The sequence below is a fragment of the Symsagittifera roscoffensis genome, chromosome 5 (assembly GCF_963678635.1).
Source record: "Symsagittifera roscoffensis chromosome 5, txSymRosc1.1, whole genome shotgun sequence".
Taxonomy (NCBI): domain Eukaryota; kingdom Metazoa; phylum Xenacoelomorpha; order Acoela; family Convolutidae; genus Symsagittifera; species Symsagittifera roscoffensis.
The window spans coordinates 12,841,876-12,862,570 of NC_087066.1; the positions used below are offsets into that span (position 1 = coordinate 12,841,876).

Consider the following 20,695-nt stretch of genomic DNA (forward strand, 5'->3'; position numbering starts at 1 on the left):
TCGAGGCCGCTGCCGGACCAATGCCCTCGATACCCACCGATAAGGAAGATGTTGTTGGGAGTCACATCTCCTGCCATTGCCCCTCGCATTGGAGCGGCTCGTGATGCAGAAGAAAGAATGCTGAAATGGAGTGGAGGGATGGAGCCGCGCTTCATCAGCTGGAACGCTGCGGCCACGCACACGTTCGATTTCGCATTCCCCGATGTCTGGAGCCGAAAGAAAATCAAGGCACCCCCTTCTAGGAGACCAGAGGTCTCGGCTGAGGTGTGGAATGATGTGTATGCAGATGATCTGTCAAGGTTGAAGTGGTCAGAAGAGGTGAAGGTAGTAATCCTGGAAGTGATAAAAGAGTGCAGAGGAGGCACTTACATAACGGTGGATGATCTGGCGCCACATGGCGAGGAGTCGGTAGAATTTCTAGTGGACGAGGAGTTGTTCTATAACGCAGGGGACCTGACCGTACCGGCGCGGCCGGATTCGGGCATGGATATGCGACAGGGTCCTTCGGGACCTAAGCCAAAACCTGATGCGAATGACGACGAGCTGATGGACCAGGACGATGATCACATGGAGTGAAAGGGAGAGAAGTCGTATGGAGAGGACTTAGGAGCGTTGGAGAGAGACTTGCTGGAATACCAGTTTAGTGAAGACGACGACGGGGAAGTCGATGGGAATCTATTGCTGATGACACCATCGTCTTTCGTGCCCCTGCAAAGGAGGCGCCGGTCAGCTTATCCCCAGTGGACCAATAAGCCTGGCAATGGACTACTTCAGGAGGGATCTACAGAAACTGCTCCATGAGTCACCAAGGAGGAGGAAGATTGAGGAGAATATGAGGGTATCTTTCCTGAGCACGCTACAGGAAGAGGAGTGGGAGAGATACCAGAGTGAACTTGAACGTGAGACGGGAGTAACCTGGAACCGAGTGACCTTCATGGAGAGGACATGGGACGTGATACGCAGATACAGGACGCAGTCCATACTGAAGATGGGATTAAACCAACCCATCATGCGCGAGGTTCTAGAAGAAATAATGAACTCCGTAGAGTTTGATGTTCTGACCGAGTCAGTTACAGAGGACAGTACCGATGATCAGCAGATTACGAGAAAGTTACCCGTCAGACGAGCTAAAAAAGGGCTGAAGCGGTTAAAGAGGAAAGACAGGAAGCAGAGCCGTGAACCAGAAAGTGGTGAAATCAAAAGCCAGCACAGTGGTGGCCTCCTTGGCAGGAGTAGCTCATTCAGTCGAAAGTGGGCAAGGAGATGTTGCGATGCTGGCCGGGGGAGAAAAAGAGAACCTGATACCCCCTATGCTATTGGCAGCTTTGACCACAACGGCCACGAGGTCAAAGAAAAACGCACGGACTCTGGCGGATACTAAGCTGAAAATGGAGGTGATCAGTCAGTGTGGATCTGGAGGACTTGATAATTACAAGCCCTCAAGAACCAACATGGTCCGGATGAAGCTGGAGGGACAACTCGACGTGGTCGAATCACTGTGCCAGACTCAGTCCACGTGAGGGATCCGGCAGGGGGTTATGTGGAGATGCTGAAGGCGAGGAATTCCGCGAGAGAGCACCTGATGGCCTGGAATGAGAAGCAAGCCATGCAGGAGTAGCTGAAGGAGCTGACGTAGAACTCTAACTTGAACAGGAAAGAATACGGCACGGTGATGTCCTCGAGGGCAAACGAAATAGGCCTGGAAAAACTGCTAGGGATCTCTTGGAGAGCGGCCCTCCAAAGCTACTTTGACGAGACGATGCATTCGCCGGCGACGGTGGCAGCATACGTAGCTTATCCATGTACAGGAACTGATTTGCAGGTACGATTGGCCTGGTGTTTGATGGGAATTAAGAAGGCGGAATATGAATCCAACAACGACTCAAAATCAAAGGAACAGGAACTGGAATTGGTGGAAGCCCTGCGAAAGTTGATTTCTAGAGATGCCTTTTGCTTCGTAAAGTTCGTGGTGGATCGTATCCCCACTCCTGTATTGGGAGAATGCATAAAAACCATTCGGCAAGGGGGAGTTGATGGTGAACGAAACTTCCTGAGGGCACTCCTGGAGCTATATCAGGACATGCCGCTGGCCATGTCAAACAAGGAGTCGAACGATATGGAGAGCCACTGCAGGTTGGAAGAAGTGAGAAGGTATTCCAACAGGGAGTTGAAAGTGAGCCGGGAATTAATTGAGGCAGTCAGGGGACAGAAAGACTAAGCAACATTGGGGAAGTTGAAGTCGTTCCAATATGTGTCCGGCATACCGGGGATGGCATATAATCCCTTCGTGAATGCGGAAGCCAGGGAAGCGTACTTCGACTATGAACAAGTCATAGTACTCGATTTCTGGGTAGAGCGAGTCAAGGAAACTGGCATGTTGATGGTGGAATAACCCAAGCTGGGAATTGTTTTGAAGGAACGAGTGGTCAAACCCTCGGTTCCCGAGCTGAAGGGGCAAGTGAATTTTGGTTGTGGTTCTCGGGACGGTCCCTTAAAAACCAGCTTAATAACCATGTGGGAATTCTTGAAGCCTTCTTGGTGTCCACATCCAAACGCCGGTTTAATCTGGGATATGACGGCGGATATAACGTTGGACTTGGATGATGACGCGAGTTTACGCAATCTGGCCATGATACACCATCTGCTGGCCATAAAAGTAACGAAGCAGAAGAACAACCCATCCATGGAACCATCCGAGGGAAGTCCATCGAGTGACTGGCTGAGACAGGGCACCTGTCTAGCTCACAATAGTCGAGTGGACGGACATGTACGCAACTCGGAGCATTGCTTGATTATGCTGAGTGAGCAGCATCGCCAATTCGCAGAACTGTATAGGAGTCTGAGCATGTCAGATAAGAGTGGAATGGAGTTGATCGCATACTGTCATGGAGTAATGGAAGTAAACTTGATCACTGCCTTGGGATTTTGCAGCATGACGAGCTCGATAGAATCACTGGAACGCCTAGAGCGTGCCCATGAGCTAGTGAAGTCCCTCAGTGTGGAAGTATTCCCTGGAGCACTACAGACAGAGCAGAAGATCGGAGGCTGGCGAGAAGCTCTGGAAAATGAAATGAATTTGAAGGATAGTGAGGCCTATCATAGACCTGCTGGCTCGAGATATCTGGTGGGTTCGAGCTCTGCACCATATTGCAACAGTAGATACCCTACGCACATGGTGGTGATGGATGCGAGGACACAGCAGGTGTTGGTCGACCAACTCTTCTCTGTGCCAAAGTGCGTGAGGTTGGCCAGAATGTCTGAAAGGTCGTATGATTTATTGGCAAAGATCATTCGGGCCGTCCCGAAGAGATCTGAAGGCGAGTTGCAAGACGTAGTGGGTGAAGAGTTCATGAGATTGAACGAAGGTAATGTGAGTGAATTCCAGAAGCAGAAAGCGAGTGGATCGTTACCCACTGAATTCCCCACCATAGAAGAAAAGGACGAGGTGCATAGAATAATGATGGAAGTGGAACCGTTGCTGGGAGCCTCAGGGTATCGGACCCGAAGGAACATACTAATGACCCATAGGGAGTATCCTTGCCACTGCCTGGCGCAGACGTTGTGGTACCCCAAACGCGGGAATCTAGTATTAGTGTGGGACGTGGGGGAGTTGTACTCCACGGGGTTGCCCAATCAAAATCAACAAGTGTCGATTGTGGTGGTGAGTGCCATGCTGGCGGTGAGATGGTTAGAAGCCAACACGGGCACAAGTGAGCAGGAGACGGCCGTGCCGACACCTGAGCAGCTGAGCAACGTAAAGATGAACCGCAACTTAGATCTTTTCAGAACCATCTGCAAGATTCTGAGAATACCCAAAGCCATTGAAAGAATATGGTCGAGGCAAAGATTGATGCCTTGGTTCCGTGCAGTGATGACATCATGGACGTATGAACGCGCGAAGCGTCATATATCTAGGCACACGGAAACCTATCAATCTTTCCAGCTTGATATAGGACCGGGAACCTATAAAAGAGCATTCTTAACGCACCGAAACGCTGTTACCACGGCGGTGAAGCGAGTAGCTGGAGCACCTTGTGTAACTGAAAATGAAAAGAGAGAGGTCTTACGAGCTGACCTACAACGGAATGTGAGCCTGTGTCTTCACAACAGCTTTTGCAGGAACCGGGAGCAAAAAGTGAATGTGGACTTGCTACCTTGTTGCAAACCGAGGCTGTTGGAACAGGTGAGTTGGGGCTAGCCCACAACTCCATGGACATGTTGGAAAAAGTTCTAGAAGACAGTGAAACTGAAGATCAGGATGGAGAAGCAATGAAACAAGGATGATGGAAAGAAGAGGAGAAGTGAAGACGTAAACAAGAGAGGGAGAGAAGGAGAAAAACTTGATTGTCTTTGTGTGCTAAAACCTAAACTAATCAACCAAGTTTGACTATTGAAACTGTTAAACTTTTTGTTTTGCTTAAGTTTGTTCAGACCAGGTTTTGAAAATTGTTGCAATTTTTGAAATTGTTGAAAGAAATTTTTAGTTGTGCTACTTATGTATATATATAGAACATAGGTGAGTATATTTACCTATTTGAACACGACTGATGTTTTTAACCTGTGTAAGACACGTGTTCACTGTGTGGCGACCTGGTAAGTTTGGGTAAGCTCGCTCGAAGAGGGTGAGTTACTCAATAACTTTCCTAGCCACAGAGTTTCTTAGTTTTAATAACAAAGAGGACCGCATAAATAACTGATTATACTTGGTGAGTGACGTTAAGTTAATTTTAACGGGTGCGTGGCCGTGCCACGTCCCAACTTTTTAATCAGCAAGAGCGAAAAAATTTTTTATGGCAAGATGTTGTAAGTAGTCAGAAAAGAAATTTTATCTAGGACACTGCCTTTCAACATTGTGAAAATGTTGAAAGGCAGTGAGATGTAGTACGATTCCATTTGTGACCCGTAGTGAGTTGAGGTGGAGTAGATAAATTTCTTTTTCTAATGCGAGTTGTAAGGTTGATTATAGAGAACACTACTTGACGATAACCCGGTGTTATGCGATCAATAGGGACATTGATGGGAACTGTCCGGGGAGTAAGTGCCATTCTGCCAGATTGGCACAGCGCAACCTTCCGGCGAAACACGAAAAAACGATTAAAATCTTTAACGACGAAAAATTGCTGCGAAGGAGGGTAGAAATATTCTGGAAGTTTCAATTTTTCAAAATTTCGATTGTCGAACGAATAGTTCTCAGAAATACAAAAAACTGCAATTTTGACTGAGAAAGGTGAAAAAGTCAGAACAGCAGCAAATATAGTGTAAAACAGTCGCACGTTAACACAGAAAAACGAAGCCTCTGATCGTGACGATCACGCACGATAAGAGCCTTAGCAAAAGAAGATAGTGGGAAAGGAGGCTTCAGTGGGGAAGTGGTGGAGAGCAGTACCCTCCCGTGCCACGAATTGGGAGTGATAACGACGTTATCTCGCGGAAAACACGGAAGCGGAGGCTCGGTCCCCCAGAGACTGATATATGGTGAAAGACTATAGTAAACTAACTTTTTAGCTACTCTGATGCCATAGAACTTTGAATTAACACCTGTATTGATTGATATTTTACAATATGAGTAGCTGGGAAGAGGAAAGGGTCAATCCATCTCCAATGGATTTAATATAGAACTGTCACCAAAAACATATTAAAATAGGGTATTCGAGCCGTGTTTTTAATAGCAATCACGTAGTCTGAGGATCCGAGACTCAGCTATGTGGTTGTATTCGCATGTAAATGAAAGTTGATCAAAAGTCGTTTGACTGATGGCCTAAGAATAGTAACTTTTTACTTAGCCCTAAACAGACCAGAAAATAAACTGGCAAGGTCGAGACGGTGAAAAACGAGTAGAATTAAGGTAACTGACACCTGCCAGTCGTTGGTAGATACTTTTTCTACGCTTCGTCACTGTGTAGTATTTGGGCGAATGTTACAATTTGAATAAACATGATTCAGCATTGTTTCTCTATTTAGAGAGTTAAAGGCATTCTTAAAATCTAGTTTTAAAAGAACAGTGCATTTTGAATTATCGTCGCGTTCAATTAAGTTTCGAAACGATTGCGCAGGTTTGGTACCGCATCCTACCTGTACGTTTCCGAAAAAGTTTTGTCGCTCAAAGAGGGCCTTGCTTCCAGCGCATTTAGACGCGATACGTCTCAGCGTGTTGCCTATGGCAATCTGTCTCAACCCTCCGTCTATCTTTATGAGGGCGATAAGCTTTGCGCCAAAAAAGGAAGATCTTAGGGGTTCGGGTATTTTGCCATCTCCAATGAGGTTTATCAGCTTAGTAAGCAATTTCAGAAAATTAAGTCCTGCACTGCCATTCGACTTACTAAAAAGATCTTTAAAAATTTGAGGAACTGTTTTATCAGGACCTGCTGCTGATCCGTTCGGAAAGGACATTATCGCTTTGTATAGATCGAAATTGGTTAAGAAAAAACTATCCAACTTTTCTGGATTTGGAGCTGCAAATTTGGCTCGCTGAGGGTGCTTAGACAACAATTTTTGATAGTTATCGGTTGAAAATGGAGCAACTTTGTCATCCGAAGCAGCAAGCCTTTTTCCTTGCTTCACATTTCCTTCATCGAGCTCACTACTTATTAGCTTTATTCTCTGCTCGATGTCACTCAGAAGCGGGCTTGAAACGTTAAGATGGGGTTTTGGAAGTGACACGTCAATTGCTCGATTTTTTTTATTTATCAAAGACCTCATGCTTGTGGTCTGTTTGCGTCCACTTCTTTTCGGTTGCTCCAAAAAAAAAACAAGAAGGACGTTTAAAAAATTAGCCATTTTGTAACATCTTTTACATTGTAGACGATGTCATTTATTTTGTCCGACAGACTTTCCGCCAAGGGAACACGCGAGTCTACTGGTACTCTCTTGAGTACTCGGACATTTGAGATGGCTGTAATAACATAATTGTCTGGCACTAAATCATTACCTATTGTTGCTTTATTAACCGATTTTACATCAACGCATGAAGGACACTGAAACCAATGGGTTTTCTTAGAGTCGCTAAGAGAAATAATCACACAACTGATATGATACCAACTAGAACAACAATCACATCTAATCCAACTTATCAGTCCTGAAGGTTTTAAGCAATCTTTGCTTGTACACTCTTTGTTGTTTTTCCTCATTTTGACGCAGCGTAAAGGTAAAAAAAAGGAGTTTGAGGGGACTTTACAGTACTGAACTAACCCATGATAAGCGGTTAGTGGGAATTTTATAAATCAGCAAATAAAAAAAAATAAAAGACAATTAAATTAAATTTTAAAATCGAATTATAAAAATCAAAAACAAGGAACAATCTCACCCGAGTTCAGTAGGTCCAGCGGTGCACCACCAGACTCTTCAAGCCAGTTCCAGTTTCCCACCTCCCCACAGAAAGCCACTTGACAGACCTGTCTCTATAATCCCTCAGAGGGCGCTCCACAAACAGGCACAAACATCAAACATAACAAATCTATTTAATAAGTTTATCACAACAATTAGGCTAAAAGATTCTAGTACTGATTCTAGTACTTGATTCTAGTACTGATTCATGGCGCAAAACCCAATGCCTGTTTCGAAAAGTAGCATAGCGCCACTAGTCCGTTGTTTTTGAGATATATCCTAGCTTTTTCAAGTCCTTTATTTCTTCTAATCTGACGTTATTTATTTTGTGTTTGACATGCAGCCACTTCAATTTTGCAGCCACCTAATTTTTCACCAGGCACATCATGTTTCTTCGACAAAAGTCTATGTCTGCTATAAAGTGGACTTCATTATTTGGCGCTAGTACACTCGAAGTTTGGCGTGTCGATTTTTTTGAAATTTTTCAAAAAGTGCTCAAAAATTCCAAGGTAAAAAAGTGGCAAGTTATGTCACACCGATTACTGAAATCTGCGCTAGTTCGCCTTGCGTAAGTTTTTGTAATAAACAAGGGGCAAGATTTGCTGGGTTGCAAGATATGCCTTTTTCGGTCGACTAAATCGATTGTTCGAGCTCTCACAAATCGGTTGGGAAAAAATGGATGTCCCAAAATTGTACCAGAGGGGGCTCGGTTAGTCAGGGGTCGAATCCCTGAGGGTCAGGGCGTCTTCATCCTCTAAATCTGCTACTGAAGATACGTCCGGCGTTTCAGGAGAAAAATTCCCGTAAATAATGATATTTCAAACCTAGTTCATCCTAATTTCTCTATTTTTTTTTTCAGGTTTATTATTGTAATGTACATTTAGCTAATCGCTATGTTTATTCTATACCTTTCACTAATTTTCACGCCTGCTAACCCGACACTCGCCGCCTTCGTAGGATTCAGTCCTCCTGATCCTAAAGATTCAGCGGATAGCTACAAAAACTTGTACAATGACCTTGGAGGTCAACTAGGTTCTCTTAACGAACCAACTGACGAATATCACATAGAACTAAGAGTCCCAGATTTGAAAGTAGCTGAAAATGCAGCGTCAGTATGTGTTGTGCAAAGTTTTTTGAACATAAGAGATATTGAGAACATAATCAAGATACAGCCAATCGTCAACGACAACAGTCGTGTAATTCGTATGATGGTCATTGGGTGCTCTAAACCGTATCAAAAGACAGGCTATTGGGACTGCCTAAAAGCGGAAACTCTGTGTCAAGACGACCCCCAAATTGTGTACAGCTGGGGCCCGAACGCTCCTGACGTTCCCTTACCGCCAGGAGTTGGATTCGAAATCGGATCCAAGTCGCTGTTGAAATACCTGGTACTCGAAGTTGATTACGAAGGTTCCGTCAGTTCTCGCGATGTAGGATTTGTCCCATCGTCATTCACTGATCAGTCAGGATTCGCACTGACCATATCTAGAGAGCCTATGCACTTCAAAGCGGGATCATACGTTTTTATTGGAACCGGAATGTCAACCGATGAAATTGACGTCGCGTGCACGTTTTCACATGAGAACGCAATTTTTCCATTTGGTTTTGCGATGATCGGCGATGATACAATTGACACAATATCTGCATTTAGAGTGCAAAATGCACAAGGGGTGTTAGACTGGGATCCCATTGCTAGAGGTGAGCAGCAGTTATTTTTTTTTCGTGGCAAATTAGTTTTGGTTGGCAGCGGGGCTTAGTGTGTCTATTTGCTGCATGGATTCCGTTCAGTGTGATTGACAAGACTTTAAACAATTATGCTGAATTTTTTTAGGCAATCCAGGTTGGCCCCAAGTGTTCTATCCCATGGAACACGTGTTCAAAATCAACAATGGAGACATGTTGGCTATCAGGTGTTCGAGGAACTACAACTACTTCATGCAGAACTCGGCAACTGATGGCGAATACACTCGGTAAGGTTTTATAGGTGCTCGTTTTTCACATGGTATTGTTGTCAACTCAATTGGACAATTGTTTGAGTCATCCTTGCTTATTTGACATGAGCAGTACAGTATAGCTTAATAAATAATATGTGCGCTAAGTCAACACCATCAACAGAAGAAACTTACCTTAAATCAATTCGCAGCACTTATTTTTCTAACGATTTTTTTTTTCGTTTTTCTTAAGAGCTATCAATCAGTTGTGAAACTAGGTTTTTGCTATTTTGTTTTAAATTTTCAGAGACGAAAGCCAGTGTTCGCTGACATTCCTATTTTTCACCCTGGTCGAGAACAAGAACACTTTCCTTCTATGCACCCAACCAGGCCACCCAAACCTATTCTCGTCCATTCCTCGAGACTACAACCAGCTGATAGCGGAGAAGACGAACATATTGGTGGAGAACTCCTATTCGAAGGATGTTCTGAGGTTTGAGAAGTTGATTCAGAATCAGAAGGAAGAGCTGCAGAAAGTCGGACACGTTGATAAAGATGCAGGTGAGAAATAGGAAATGAGAATTTATTGATGCTGGAAATGATAATTTTTTTCCACAAAAAATAGGTTCAACGGAAAATGCCGCCACATTTTTTAGTATCATTTTACAAGTACCGTGTGTTTTATGTGATAAATTTTGATAAAATTGGCCTTTGAAGATTTTTCCATGAAGAGGGGAAAATTTGAAGAGGGGAATTATTGATTGCTCAAAATATAGGATGTTAGTATACGCTATGGAGAAAAATTGTTCGAAATTATGTATCAGGTCTCCAGTTGGGTGACGAGAAAGATAGTGACCGGAACGACAACAAAATCATCTCACACATCGACACTCCCGACGCCTCAGCTGCAAAAGAGATCAAAGGCGTCATATTTGACAACCACTGGCCCGCAAACGTCGAAGGCGCCTACAATCCGGAAGACTACGGCGAAATCACAGGAGTTGCAACGTTGAAGAACGGAACCGTTTTGTTTGTCCATAGAGCAGATAGAAGCCACACTGCTGATTCCTTTGACGATTACAACTTCTTCCAGGGGAGACGCCAGACCATTAAAGAGGACGTGGTGGTGATGTTGGATTCTGCGAGTGGGGTAGTGTTGAATAAGTTTGGAGGTGGACTGTTAGTGTTGCCGCATGGACTGTACGTGGATCATGAGGACTATATTTATGTGACCGACATTGCAAAGCATCAAGTTGTGAAGGTCATAATTATTTTCCTCGTCGCTATCATTTAGTCATGAGATCTATTTTAATTGCCCTAATTAAGTCGCTGTTAATGGTCGCCTATTTTTCCATGCCTCTAGATTTAAATGCAAAAGCATTAAAACCTCATTTTCAATTTAATTGCTAGTTTCAGCTATAAATAGAAAAGGTCACTTAAAATGTTCTTCTAATTGGTCCTTTTTACGCTTCATAGGTAAATTATTCTAAAGTTTTGGTCTGAAAATTTTGAGTGCATTAGCTGAAAAGAGCTTTTTTTGTCTGACATTTCTATAAACTTCCTAGCTATCTAATGTGAAGTAGAGAAGTTAGTACAAAGTACTTTTTTTCTAATTATATGAAAGTATGAAGTCTATTGAAGCCAACAGAAAGCTTTCAATGCGTTGCTTGCCTATAATTGTTTGAATTTAACGAAGATGATGTTAATGTGGTTTCAGTTCTCATTGATCAACCTGCGTCAACCCATGCAGTTCATAGGCACCCCTAGAGAGCCTGGATCGGACGCCTCTCACTTCTGTCAGCCGACAGATGTGGCAGTGTCCACTAAGAGGGGATTCATCTTTGTGGCCGACGGGTACTGCAATTCGAGGGTGGTAAAGTTGGACAGCAATGGGAAGTTCAAAGAGCAGTTTAGTCTCAATGACGAAGAACACACTGGTTGGTATATTATTTTTTGAAAGAGTTGCTTTACCTATTGTTAAATCAAAACGAAATTTACAGGTATCCAGTCGCTGATTTAGGAGGGGGGACGCCCTTCTCCCTCAGAAATTCGACCACCTAACGAACCAAAGGGTCCGCCCTGTGGTACTATTTCAAGACATACGTTGTTGGCTGGTCGACCCTAAATTTTCTTGACCTTTCGCCTTTTTTCGAACGCCTTTTTTGACCTGTTTTTCTCAAAAGTCGAGAAAATCCGATTGAGAAAATCCTAGATCCGGCTCTGGTTCTATCAATACGAGTGCCTGTTTATTTTTTGAGACATCACAACAAAAAGTTTGCATTTTTGAAGTAAACTTAGAAAGGCTGATTTTATGGTTTTTGTGGCACTTGCATTTCTCTCAGTAGTGTCGAATGTATTTACCGTAACGGAAGTATTTGACGCGTATAAGCTACTGATTTTAAGAAATCGTGAACATCCAGCTTTCAATCTAGGCATCAATGACAACGTGGAGGCAAGTAGTATCACAGTAGCAGACTCCCTCTCGCTAGTGTGTGCTGCCAGCTACTCCCATGGACTAGTGCACTGCTTCAACATGGACTCGGGGGAGAGCACCCGAGTGATACACTCTCCGTCCGTGTTCGGAACTCACTTGTCAGCTGTCATCTACAGCGAGGCAGGCAGTCTCTTCTACATCCTCGCCGCTCCATCATCTCCCAATATCAAGGTAAAGAGTGGCTGAGGATTTAACAAATGATTTGTTGATGACTAAGAGAACCAATACTATGTTTTTTTTCAAAGAATTTTTTCGAGATAGTCGTCCCAATAGATATTTTTACCTTTTCCAAACTCTTCGAAAAATACTGGATTTCTATAACTATTGAACATCCGCATTGAACGAAAAGGGAAATGTGTTACTTGGACCAATATCCGCATATTTCTGTTTAACAAAAACAGATACTATGAAAATGAAATTGGTTTAGTTTTATTTTTCTTAAGAATCATGAACGTAGCGAATACTCCTATATAGGTCTTGGTGATTTTTTTTTGTTCAGCAAGGCTTGAAATTTATTCACACTAAAATTTTATTTTTCGCGGTTAATTTTTTTAAGTTGGAATACTTTCCTATGCTAAAAGGCATGCAAATTCTACTATCAAGCAGCAAGTGTAAAATTCAGGAAAAGTATGATCGAAATTTAGGTTCGATGATGGATTTTATTTTGCACATTTCCTAGTGGAATAAAACTTATATCTTATCAATCCAGTTTTCTCAAATTGCGTTCATTTTATCAAAAAAGTTTTAATCATAAATTGTTTTTGAAGTTCAAAGAGCCGTCGGGCCATGTATATTTTTGCCATTTTTTTTCTGTTTCCTTGCGTTCAGGACTCTCTTCCAAATTGTCTGTTGGCTATATTTTTTTTTTCGAAATTTTTTAAGTATTTTTTTGAAAACATTTATGCTGATTTTGCCAAACTATGGGGCCAATACAAAGAACAGCTAGCGCTTTTTTTGACCTCATACTCCTCTGTTCTTTTCTCAACTTTTTCTGAAATTTCGATGGAATAATTGTTTGACCTATTTGTTGGACTTCTTGGGTTTTCTCGAAAATTACCCGGCCAAAGCTCAGATTATGGGTTCAAAATGAAAGAAGTGGTGGGTAGCTCCATTGCATAAGCAGCTAAGGCTAAGCCAATTTTTTAAAAAAACTTTTCACACAAATCTATTGCCTTAGAAAGCATCAAATTTTTGATTTTTTGACCTTTTTTTTAGAAATTTCTCAAATTTTCTGGAAAACTACACTCCCAAATGTGAGTAGAAAATTCAATCGAGAGAACAGGTTGTGAGAATTCTCCAGGCGTAAGCGGCTACGCCCTGCTTTTTTCAGAAAAAAATATAAAGCTTTTAAAAAGGCAAATTTTTGAATTTTAGATTGCTTTTTGAAACTATCAGATCTGATATCAAGAGTTAAATCGAAACAACAGTACCCAAGTACAAGCGGCTACGCCCTAGTTTTTTTTTTTAAAAAAGATGCGGCCTTCGGAAAAGCCTAGTCTTGAAATGTTGATCACTTTTTGGAAAGTTTTTGACTTTTTACGCTTGTGATAAGCAAGCGTTATCAAACTGCAATATAGACTTTTTTCGGGTTAACAACTAGTTTACAAAATCAGTTGAATCACTTATTTTCACCTTATTCTCTTCTTAGCTTCGCTTAAAAGGTTGCAGATTGCTTCCTTCTTGGCCGTGAGGTAAAGGACCTACCTTTGTAGCCTATGGTTTGGGGTTCGAGTCGTGGCCGGATCTTGTTTTTTGCAGTATCAAGGAAATTGAAAAAAAAATCCGAGAAAACGAATTGTTGGTTTTTCGTGTCTACTCAATTTCAAATTGCCACAACAGATTTTGCTTGTGCTGCAGACAGTTTTTATTGTAATTTCAAGTGCAAGTGCTGTTCATTAGTTTCAAGGGGTACTTGTTGTTGAAGGTGGGACTTAAACTTTTTTTATAAAGTCGTTTTTTTTCGGCTCAACTGTCTGCGCAAAGATTGTCGGCTTTGTTTCTTTTTGTTTCGTTTGATTTAAAATTCAAGTGCCTGACATGTGTGCCTGGAATGAACTTCTACGAGAGATGAAAGTTAGAATGATTAGTTTTTATTTCATGTTAGTGTTGTATCACAATTGGTGCGAAGCTCGGCTTCGCCTCTTTGTCTCGAAAAATGCCCCGCTAATTCTTACGTTATAAGTTTAATCGAGAAACCCGATTGTAGGAATTGTCTCTGCATAAGTAACTACGCTTGTTTGTAAAAAAAATATTCGTCTTATCAGGAAGAGTCAAATTTTTGAATTCTTCTTCTTTGACTTTTCTGAACAACTACACTGCCAAATCTGAGATTAAGGATCCAATCAAAAAATAGATCGCGGGAGTTCCCTGCATAAGCTGCGACTTCCTATTTTTTGCAGGAAATTTATTTTGATTTTGGGAATAGTCCAATATTGAAGTTGAAAATGTTTTTGCAAATTTGTTTCACTTTTCTCGAAAATTTCCCTGCCAAGTTGGAGATTTGGAGTTTAATCGAAAAAACAGAATTAACAATTTTCCATGTATAAATAACTACGTGGCTATGGGTTCATGGCTGTGAGATTTCCATCTTTTTGTATTTTTTTTCTCTTCATAAACTGCCACCCTCTGAGTTTAATGGTTAAACTGAAAAAACATGGTGCCAAGATCTTCTCTTTATAAAAGGTTACAAACTTTTGTTGCTGAAAGCCGGTAAGATCTTAGGAAATTTTTTAGTAAACCTTATGAACTAATGAAAAGTCAAAATAATGAGATTTCAATGGTTTTAGAATCTTTTTTTTTTCTTTCTCATAAACTGCCGCTCACTGAGGTTAATGGTTAAACTGAAAGAACATGTTGCAAAGATATTCCCTGTATGAATGGTTACACACTTTTTTATGTAGAAAAGCCGGTAAGATCTGAGGAAAAGTCTGTTGAAAATTACCCGCCAAATCTGACATTGAGTTCAATTGAATGAACGGGTCATCGGGATCTCTGTGCGGCTAATCCCTATTTTAGTAATAACTGGAATAGTTCAAAAGAGCTCACGTTTTTAAAGTAAAGTTATTAAGTGTCCATTAGCGAAGTGAATAAAAAAATTGCCTATTGACCCACTTTTCTCAAATTGGTTTTGTTTCTATCTAAAGATGTCAATCCAAAAACTTGTTGAAAAATCGAAGAGTACTATAACCATAATTAGTTTCTTGGAAAATGGTTCGAAAATATTCAGTCGTTTTTCCGATTTTCATGATTTCGTTGATATTTTTCCAACGGTCTCTAAGCAATGTTTTGAAAAAATTGAGTTGGCTGTAAACCTTATAATGATAGGTGGTCGTCGATTTGGCTCCATGATTGTAAAAATTTGGCGATTTTTTTAGACGCAAGCATTTTCCGTGGATATCACTACTGAGCAAGCCATGCAGTCCTTCTCGCCGGGAAAAGAGACAGGCTTTGTGTCTATGACTCACGACATTGTGGCATCACCTGAGAACCAATACGTCTATGTTTGTGACAGGAGCGAACGAAAACTGTACAAGTTCATTCAAATGGAGAAATCATTCCTCGCACGCGGGGTATCCCAAGGAAAGTCCTCGAAACTGGTCGGAGATGGGAGTGGAAAAGGTTTCGGCGGGAAGTTTGACGACAGCTTCTACTCGTCGTTGGCGATTTTGCTGTTGATTGCGATTCCACTGACTATTGTAGTCACTGCGACGATAGTTTCGAGGTCAAGGGCCAAAAGTCATCCCATGTCCGATCACAGGAAGTTCGTCTCGTGGTCATCAAAGAAGGGTTACGACAAAGCGACTCTGAGTGATAAAAAGAAGAAGCACTCGAATGGAGCGGGGGGAAGTGGAAGCAGTAATGGGTTGGTCAATGGAGTTACAGGCATGTTAGGGGGAGGCAAAAGGGGGTTCCATCGGCTGCCGAGTGTCGACTCGGATCGTGAGGCAGACCGATTGACTGACTCGGAAACGGAAGAGTTCACCAGTCAGCAGGTTATGTAAAAACTATTACGCAATGGTTGGGGATTACGTCACTCTCTACATTCATTCACTACTTTAAATTTATTGTCTAAAATAACAAGCTACTTAATTTATCTTTTTGCTTCTAAATTTGAAGTAAAGTTAGTTTAGAAATGACTTTCAAAATTGTTTATTAAATAAGATTATTTATTGAATGAAGAATATAAATTCTATCGTAACAGTCGGCGCTTTTTCTATCAAATTGACAATTATGGGTAAGTTTATTTTACAAATTTAATTTATCAGTCATTAGTAGAGCAATTTCGACTTAACATGGTGTTAATTTTGTATATTTCAGTCCAAGTTCTGCTTGAAAAAAGGAGAAAAATCGAGTTCGAAATTTTATGCAGTGTAATTTCCGTTAGCAAACTCATTTATTGACCGTGGAAGTACTATGTTAGACTTTAGTGCGTTCAATCAATTTGTCTTTTTAGTTTAATTTGTAAATATTTGATTTTCATTGTGTATAGATGACGTTGCTTTTTTGTGCAATATATTTCAATTTAACCTTTCATTCACTAAGTTGCATGTAGTTAGTTGAATAGAAATATTGTTTTCATGTTGGGCCGAGGGTGAAATTTTTGTACGCATGTGCTGTTTTGCAATTTGGTGTTGACTCAACTACAGGTGAATATATTTTATTCAGTCAATCTGAGTATCCGAGAGCAGTTAATGGACAAGGAAGATGTTACTAATTTGCATACAGATTACTGGTGCTTTTCCAATTCGAATGTGTCAAATTGTTGATTGTGTCAAAAAATTTGAAAAAAATGAATTGGAGATTTGAAGTGGATATGATTTAGTATAACAAGTATTAATTGGCTGCTGGCTTTGATTAGATGTTTTGGCTAGAATGTCGATCGAAGTAAATGATTATTAAAATTTGACTTATACCATGCGTCGTTCGTTACCATATTTCATGCTACAAATAATAAAAAAAAACTTCTATATTAGAAAACGTAATTTCTTTCATCCTTCTCAGATGAAAAAATAGTGATAAGTTGACGATAAAAATTGTGCTTTGATGATTTATAGATGCAGGCGTAGAAATCAGAAGTTGAGGAATGGCGCATTTGACTGCAATCAGTTATCACCTTGAAGCTACTAGCTCTTTTAATTTCCGAAAATATGAAAAAATAGTTTCCGAAAATATATGCAAATAGTTTCCGAAAATATTTCAATTCTGGTTTTTGACCTTTTTGCTGATTTTTTTTGTGATAATAGTTTGCAATAGATCATCAATTTTATCAACCTAACCAGTCGAGTTAGTATGTTGATAGCTGCGTAATAATAGCTACTAGTGTTTACTTATGTTCTCTGCTGCTTATAAGTGTCAAATTTGTACCACTGCTGTTTAGTATTATTCAATTCCACCAATGCTGCGTCTTTGATGCGTTTTCTAGAGAAATAAATGGTTAATATATATTTTAATTATACTCCTTACGTTTTGCTTGAGGACAGATATTTGAAGCAGGAAATAATTAGGTCTCTAACATTCTCATTTCCTGCGCTCCAGACATCCTATTGAAGACTTCATTAATGGTCCTCTCAGTTTCGAGAAAGTTGAGAGCGTTTCCAAATCAATCGAAATCTGAAAAAGGATTGAAATATGGAATCATGGAAAGTACAAATATGATTTTTAAATTAATTTTAAAAAAAACATTGCAAAAGGGGAAAGTAACTCAGCAAGCATTGTTTTTGTCCAGTTAATAATATTAATGTAATTTTGTTACGCTTCTCGGAGTGGGAATTAACTATGGCGTATGTACTTCTTCGCGCATTTTTAATGACTAGCAAAAATAAAATTCAGCATGTAGTATCAGGGGCAAATCCGAGATTTTCTCAAAAACCAAGCCAAAATTTCCGAAATTTTTAATTTTCGAAAAAACGGGCCAAACGACGTTTAATGGAATTTTGTTGGAAGTTATGACCAAAAAATCGCGTTTTTTCGGTGCGGGCTACCACTCAAGTTTAGTAAAAATTGACGCCTAGAAAAGTTTTAGGGTCTGTCGGCCGAAAATGGATGCCTAAAATAGTTCTATAGGACCATTTGGGTGGTCAGGGTCAAATATCTGAAGAAAGGGGAGTCCGCCCCCCCCCCCTTAATACGATATTGTTCAGTGTACCTGTCTTTTATCTTTTCATCTGATTGTGTATAAATTTGTTAACTCCGTCGGAAACCCTTTATAATGCCTTGCTTATTGAGATGCTAACGCGGATGAATTTGGAGGACTAATTGGCCTGCCAGTTGTTAGTGTTTTACGAGTTTTAATCGAATCGTTCAAAAGTGAAATGTTGATATACTTGTTCAAAGAAAGAAAAATATAGTGTATGTACAAGAGACAATAAGTTGATGGACGGAAGGAACGATCTGTGCTACTTTTACTGCAAATGGTTTATTTCGCTCAAAGACTGATTTATTTTTTTTATTTAACCGTTCAACTTAAAACAATTTCTCTTCAGAATTGAAATGTTGAGACAGGTCTGTGGTTCAGCTAGTTTCAGAGGTGTGTCGGTTGGTGTTGCCGCCTTGACCAGGAGAACCATCCATGTGACATCTGTAGTTGCTATCAACGACTCGGGAGCCATCAAGTAAATTTACTCATGAAGCGTTTCTTCACTTGCTTCCCAAATTTTATAATAACTGCATTTTTGCAGAAACTGCGCTGATCGGTTTCGATGTCGATGCGAAACTTCAATATGAGCCCTCAAAATGACAATTTCAAAAAACTTGTGCGCAAAATTGATATTTAAATTCAATATAGTGAGTCAAATTAAGATAAATAGTTGAAAATTTGATCTATGAGCAGTTAAGATATTCTCTAATTCGAGTATAATTCTGCTAGTTACGTCAGAAAATGTTTAGGATATTATCAGTTTTTCGAACATATTTGTCCGCGGCACAATTGTCCGAGAAACAAAAGTCGATACAGCATTAAATTTTTAATCCGAATTCAATTTGAACGGTTTTGGTTTCCGATAATTCGCTCGGTTTTAAAAAAAATGTTAATACGAGTCGATGAACGTAGTTTCGTATTTATATAGGTCATGATGATTTTTTTCGTTTTTTTTAGCTGGAAAAGTCTTAAAATTTGTTCAGGCTCAAAGTTATTTTTTCGCGGTTTGACTTTTGATTTCTTTTTAAGTTCACATCATTTCCTTTGTTAAAAGGAAGACAAACCAACCCCCCTCAACGAAGTGAGAAGGAGCGATGCCGTAGGGTGTGTTTGTTTCCGTTCGATTTTTCCGTACCACAAGGAAAAGCTAATTAATAAGTTTTTTAAAATCATTTAGAGATGCCGGTGGGGCCATGTCTAAGAAGGGAGCTGTGAATGAAGACAGCTACTATAGAAAAGTACAACAAGAACAACTGAAGAAACTTAAGTCACTCCACAAGGACCACATCCAAGATGCCCAGATGGAGATCAAGAGACTCCAGTCTATCATTGACAGAAGCAAAGAAGACATAGAGGAGCTAGAAGAAGCGGAACAAGAGCTTAAGTGAAAAGAACTTTCTAGAATGTCCGAGAAAGTTCGAAAAACTTCTAGATTGAACAAACACACTAAACATGTCATTATTGCCTCGTAATGGTTACACTCTAAATATTTTACTACCAGAAAACTAATTGAAGAAATTATAGAACTGGCGTTTTTTGATACTGACTGTCTAAACAATACCGATCGACCATTGAGATAAATGTCGCAATGAGCTGTAAATAAGAGTGATTTTCTGCTGAGACTAGACATTGAAAGTGATACGTTTGGTAACGGATGAATAAATTGAATCTTGAGCACATTGCTGAACTAATGATTTTACATGCGAGCTTTGTTTCATTACTAAGTCCACTTTTTTCCAACCCAACTGGCAAATAAAAGTGCCCATTTAATGGCATCTTTGTTGCACAGTGTTGTCAGTTTAATAGCATGTCTTATCCACTGGCTACTGTTCTTGGATGTTCGAGGACTGAGGTTCGGTTCTCTGGCGTTTGTTTTTTAAAATTTTAAATATTTTTTTCCTGCCTTCTTCCATCCTTTTTACTCTTTGATGCACACTAAAAAAGCGTTTTTTGCTTTTCATTGCAAACTTTTTATATTATAGGGTTGATATTTTTCAAATTTGAAGGAAGTTCTAATTAGCAAAACTTGTTAGCTTAATTGTTGTGATAAATTTATTAACTAGTTTCAAAGATGGCAAATGCTAACAATCCCGCTGACATCATGTCGGCGTTCGCTGTAGAGCACACATTTGACCAATACCTCGTGGCAATGTATCTGCAGATGAGCCTTAATCCATCAATTTCCTCTGTCTGTGACCCCTTGAGACTGGAACCAATTGTGCCTATTACAGTCAAGTTTATCTGCCACGCGGATTGAGATGTCGTCTGGCGTATGCGGTGGTGGCTTAAGCAAGCGTGGAATGGTAGAAATGGCTACTACGCCATGCTTGAAGAGTTATTGGAACCCAGAAACAGGGATTTAAATTCAAAGCCTTCTTTCCAAACAATGTATATGTCATCAATGGAAGAATGTGCCCAAAGATTATTCGAGAAAAGATAAGTGAATTATCAACGTAGAAAATAGTACAATCCGCTTCACTGAATTGAAGTTTTGCCCATTTTGCGCGATAGCTCAAAAATAACACAAATAACAAATTTTAATATAATATTTCCTAGTTTGATCAATTCTTAACAATAAGCAATACGGGGTTAACAGTCTCTTTTAAGCACGTGGCACTACCGATAACACGTGGCAATTCCGACCAAAAGTAATGGATTTGATTACCGAAAAGGTCTTGTAATTAAAAATAATATGCACAGATCCATCGGGGGAAAGGTAAACCTGGAAAGGGGGCGTTCAACAGTGCCGAAGTACAACAGTGCCGAAAAAGGCGCAAAATTTCAGAATAATTTACACGCATTTTCTAAAGA

General features: G+C 40.3%; 2 protein-coding genes across 2 annotated transcripts in view; both read left to right on the top strand.

Annotated features, from left to right (window-relative positions):
• LOC134846382 (ATPase inhibitor, mitochondrial-like) overlaps positions 1 to 19,410 on the top strand; it is a 181,162-nt gene extending 161,752 nt beyond the window's left edge. The window contains exons 2-3 of the mRNA XM_063863709.1: positions 18,229 to 18,359; positions 19,062 to 19,410. Coding sequence (XP_063719779.1) covers positions 18,238 to 18,359; positions 19,062 to 19,272 — 333 coding nt within the window. The 5' untranslated portion in view covers positions 18,229 to 18,237 and the 3' untranslated portion in view covers positions 19,273 to 19,410. The remainder of the gene's footprint in view (positions 1 to 18,228; positions 18,360 to 19,061) is intronic.
• On the top strand, positions 8,178 to 16,899 carry LOC134845692 (peptidyl-glycine alpha-amidating monooxygenase B-like). The gene is made up of 7 exons (XM_063862735.1): positions 8,178 to 9,021; positions 9,155 to 9,293; positions 9,562 to 9,815; positions 10,079 to 10,515; positions 10,972 to 11,191; positions 11,687 to 11,919; positions 15,123 to 16,899. The coding sequence occupies exons 1-7, from the start codon at positions 8,217 to 8,219 to the stop codon at positions 15,747 to 15,749; spliced, it is 2,715 nt and encodes a 904-aa protein (XP_063718805.1). The 5' UTR covers positions 8,178 to 8,216; the 3' UTR covers positions 15,750 to 16,899.
• Positions 19,411 to 20,695: the final 1,285 nt, after the last annotated feature.

What these genes read in the sequence shown, in the direction of transcription:
- LOC134845692 (XM_063862735.1), top strand. Translation starts at nt 8,217, where the DNA reads ATGTTTATTCTATACCTTTCACTAATTTTCACGCCTGCTAACCCGACA. An exon ending in CTGGGATCCCATTGCTAGAG is followed by an intron (nt 9,022 to 9,154) that starts GTGAGCAGCAGT and finishes GAATTTTTTTAG; the next exon opens with GCAATCCAGGTTGGCCCCAA. An exon ending in CAATGACGAAGAACACACTG is followed by an intron (nt 11,192 to 11,686) that starts GTTGGTATATTA and finishes CTTTCAATCTAG; the next exon opens with GCATCAATGACAACGTGGAG.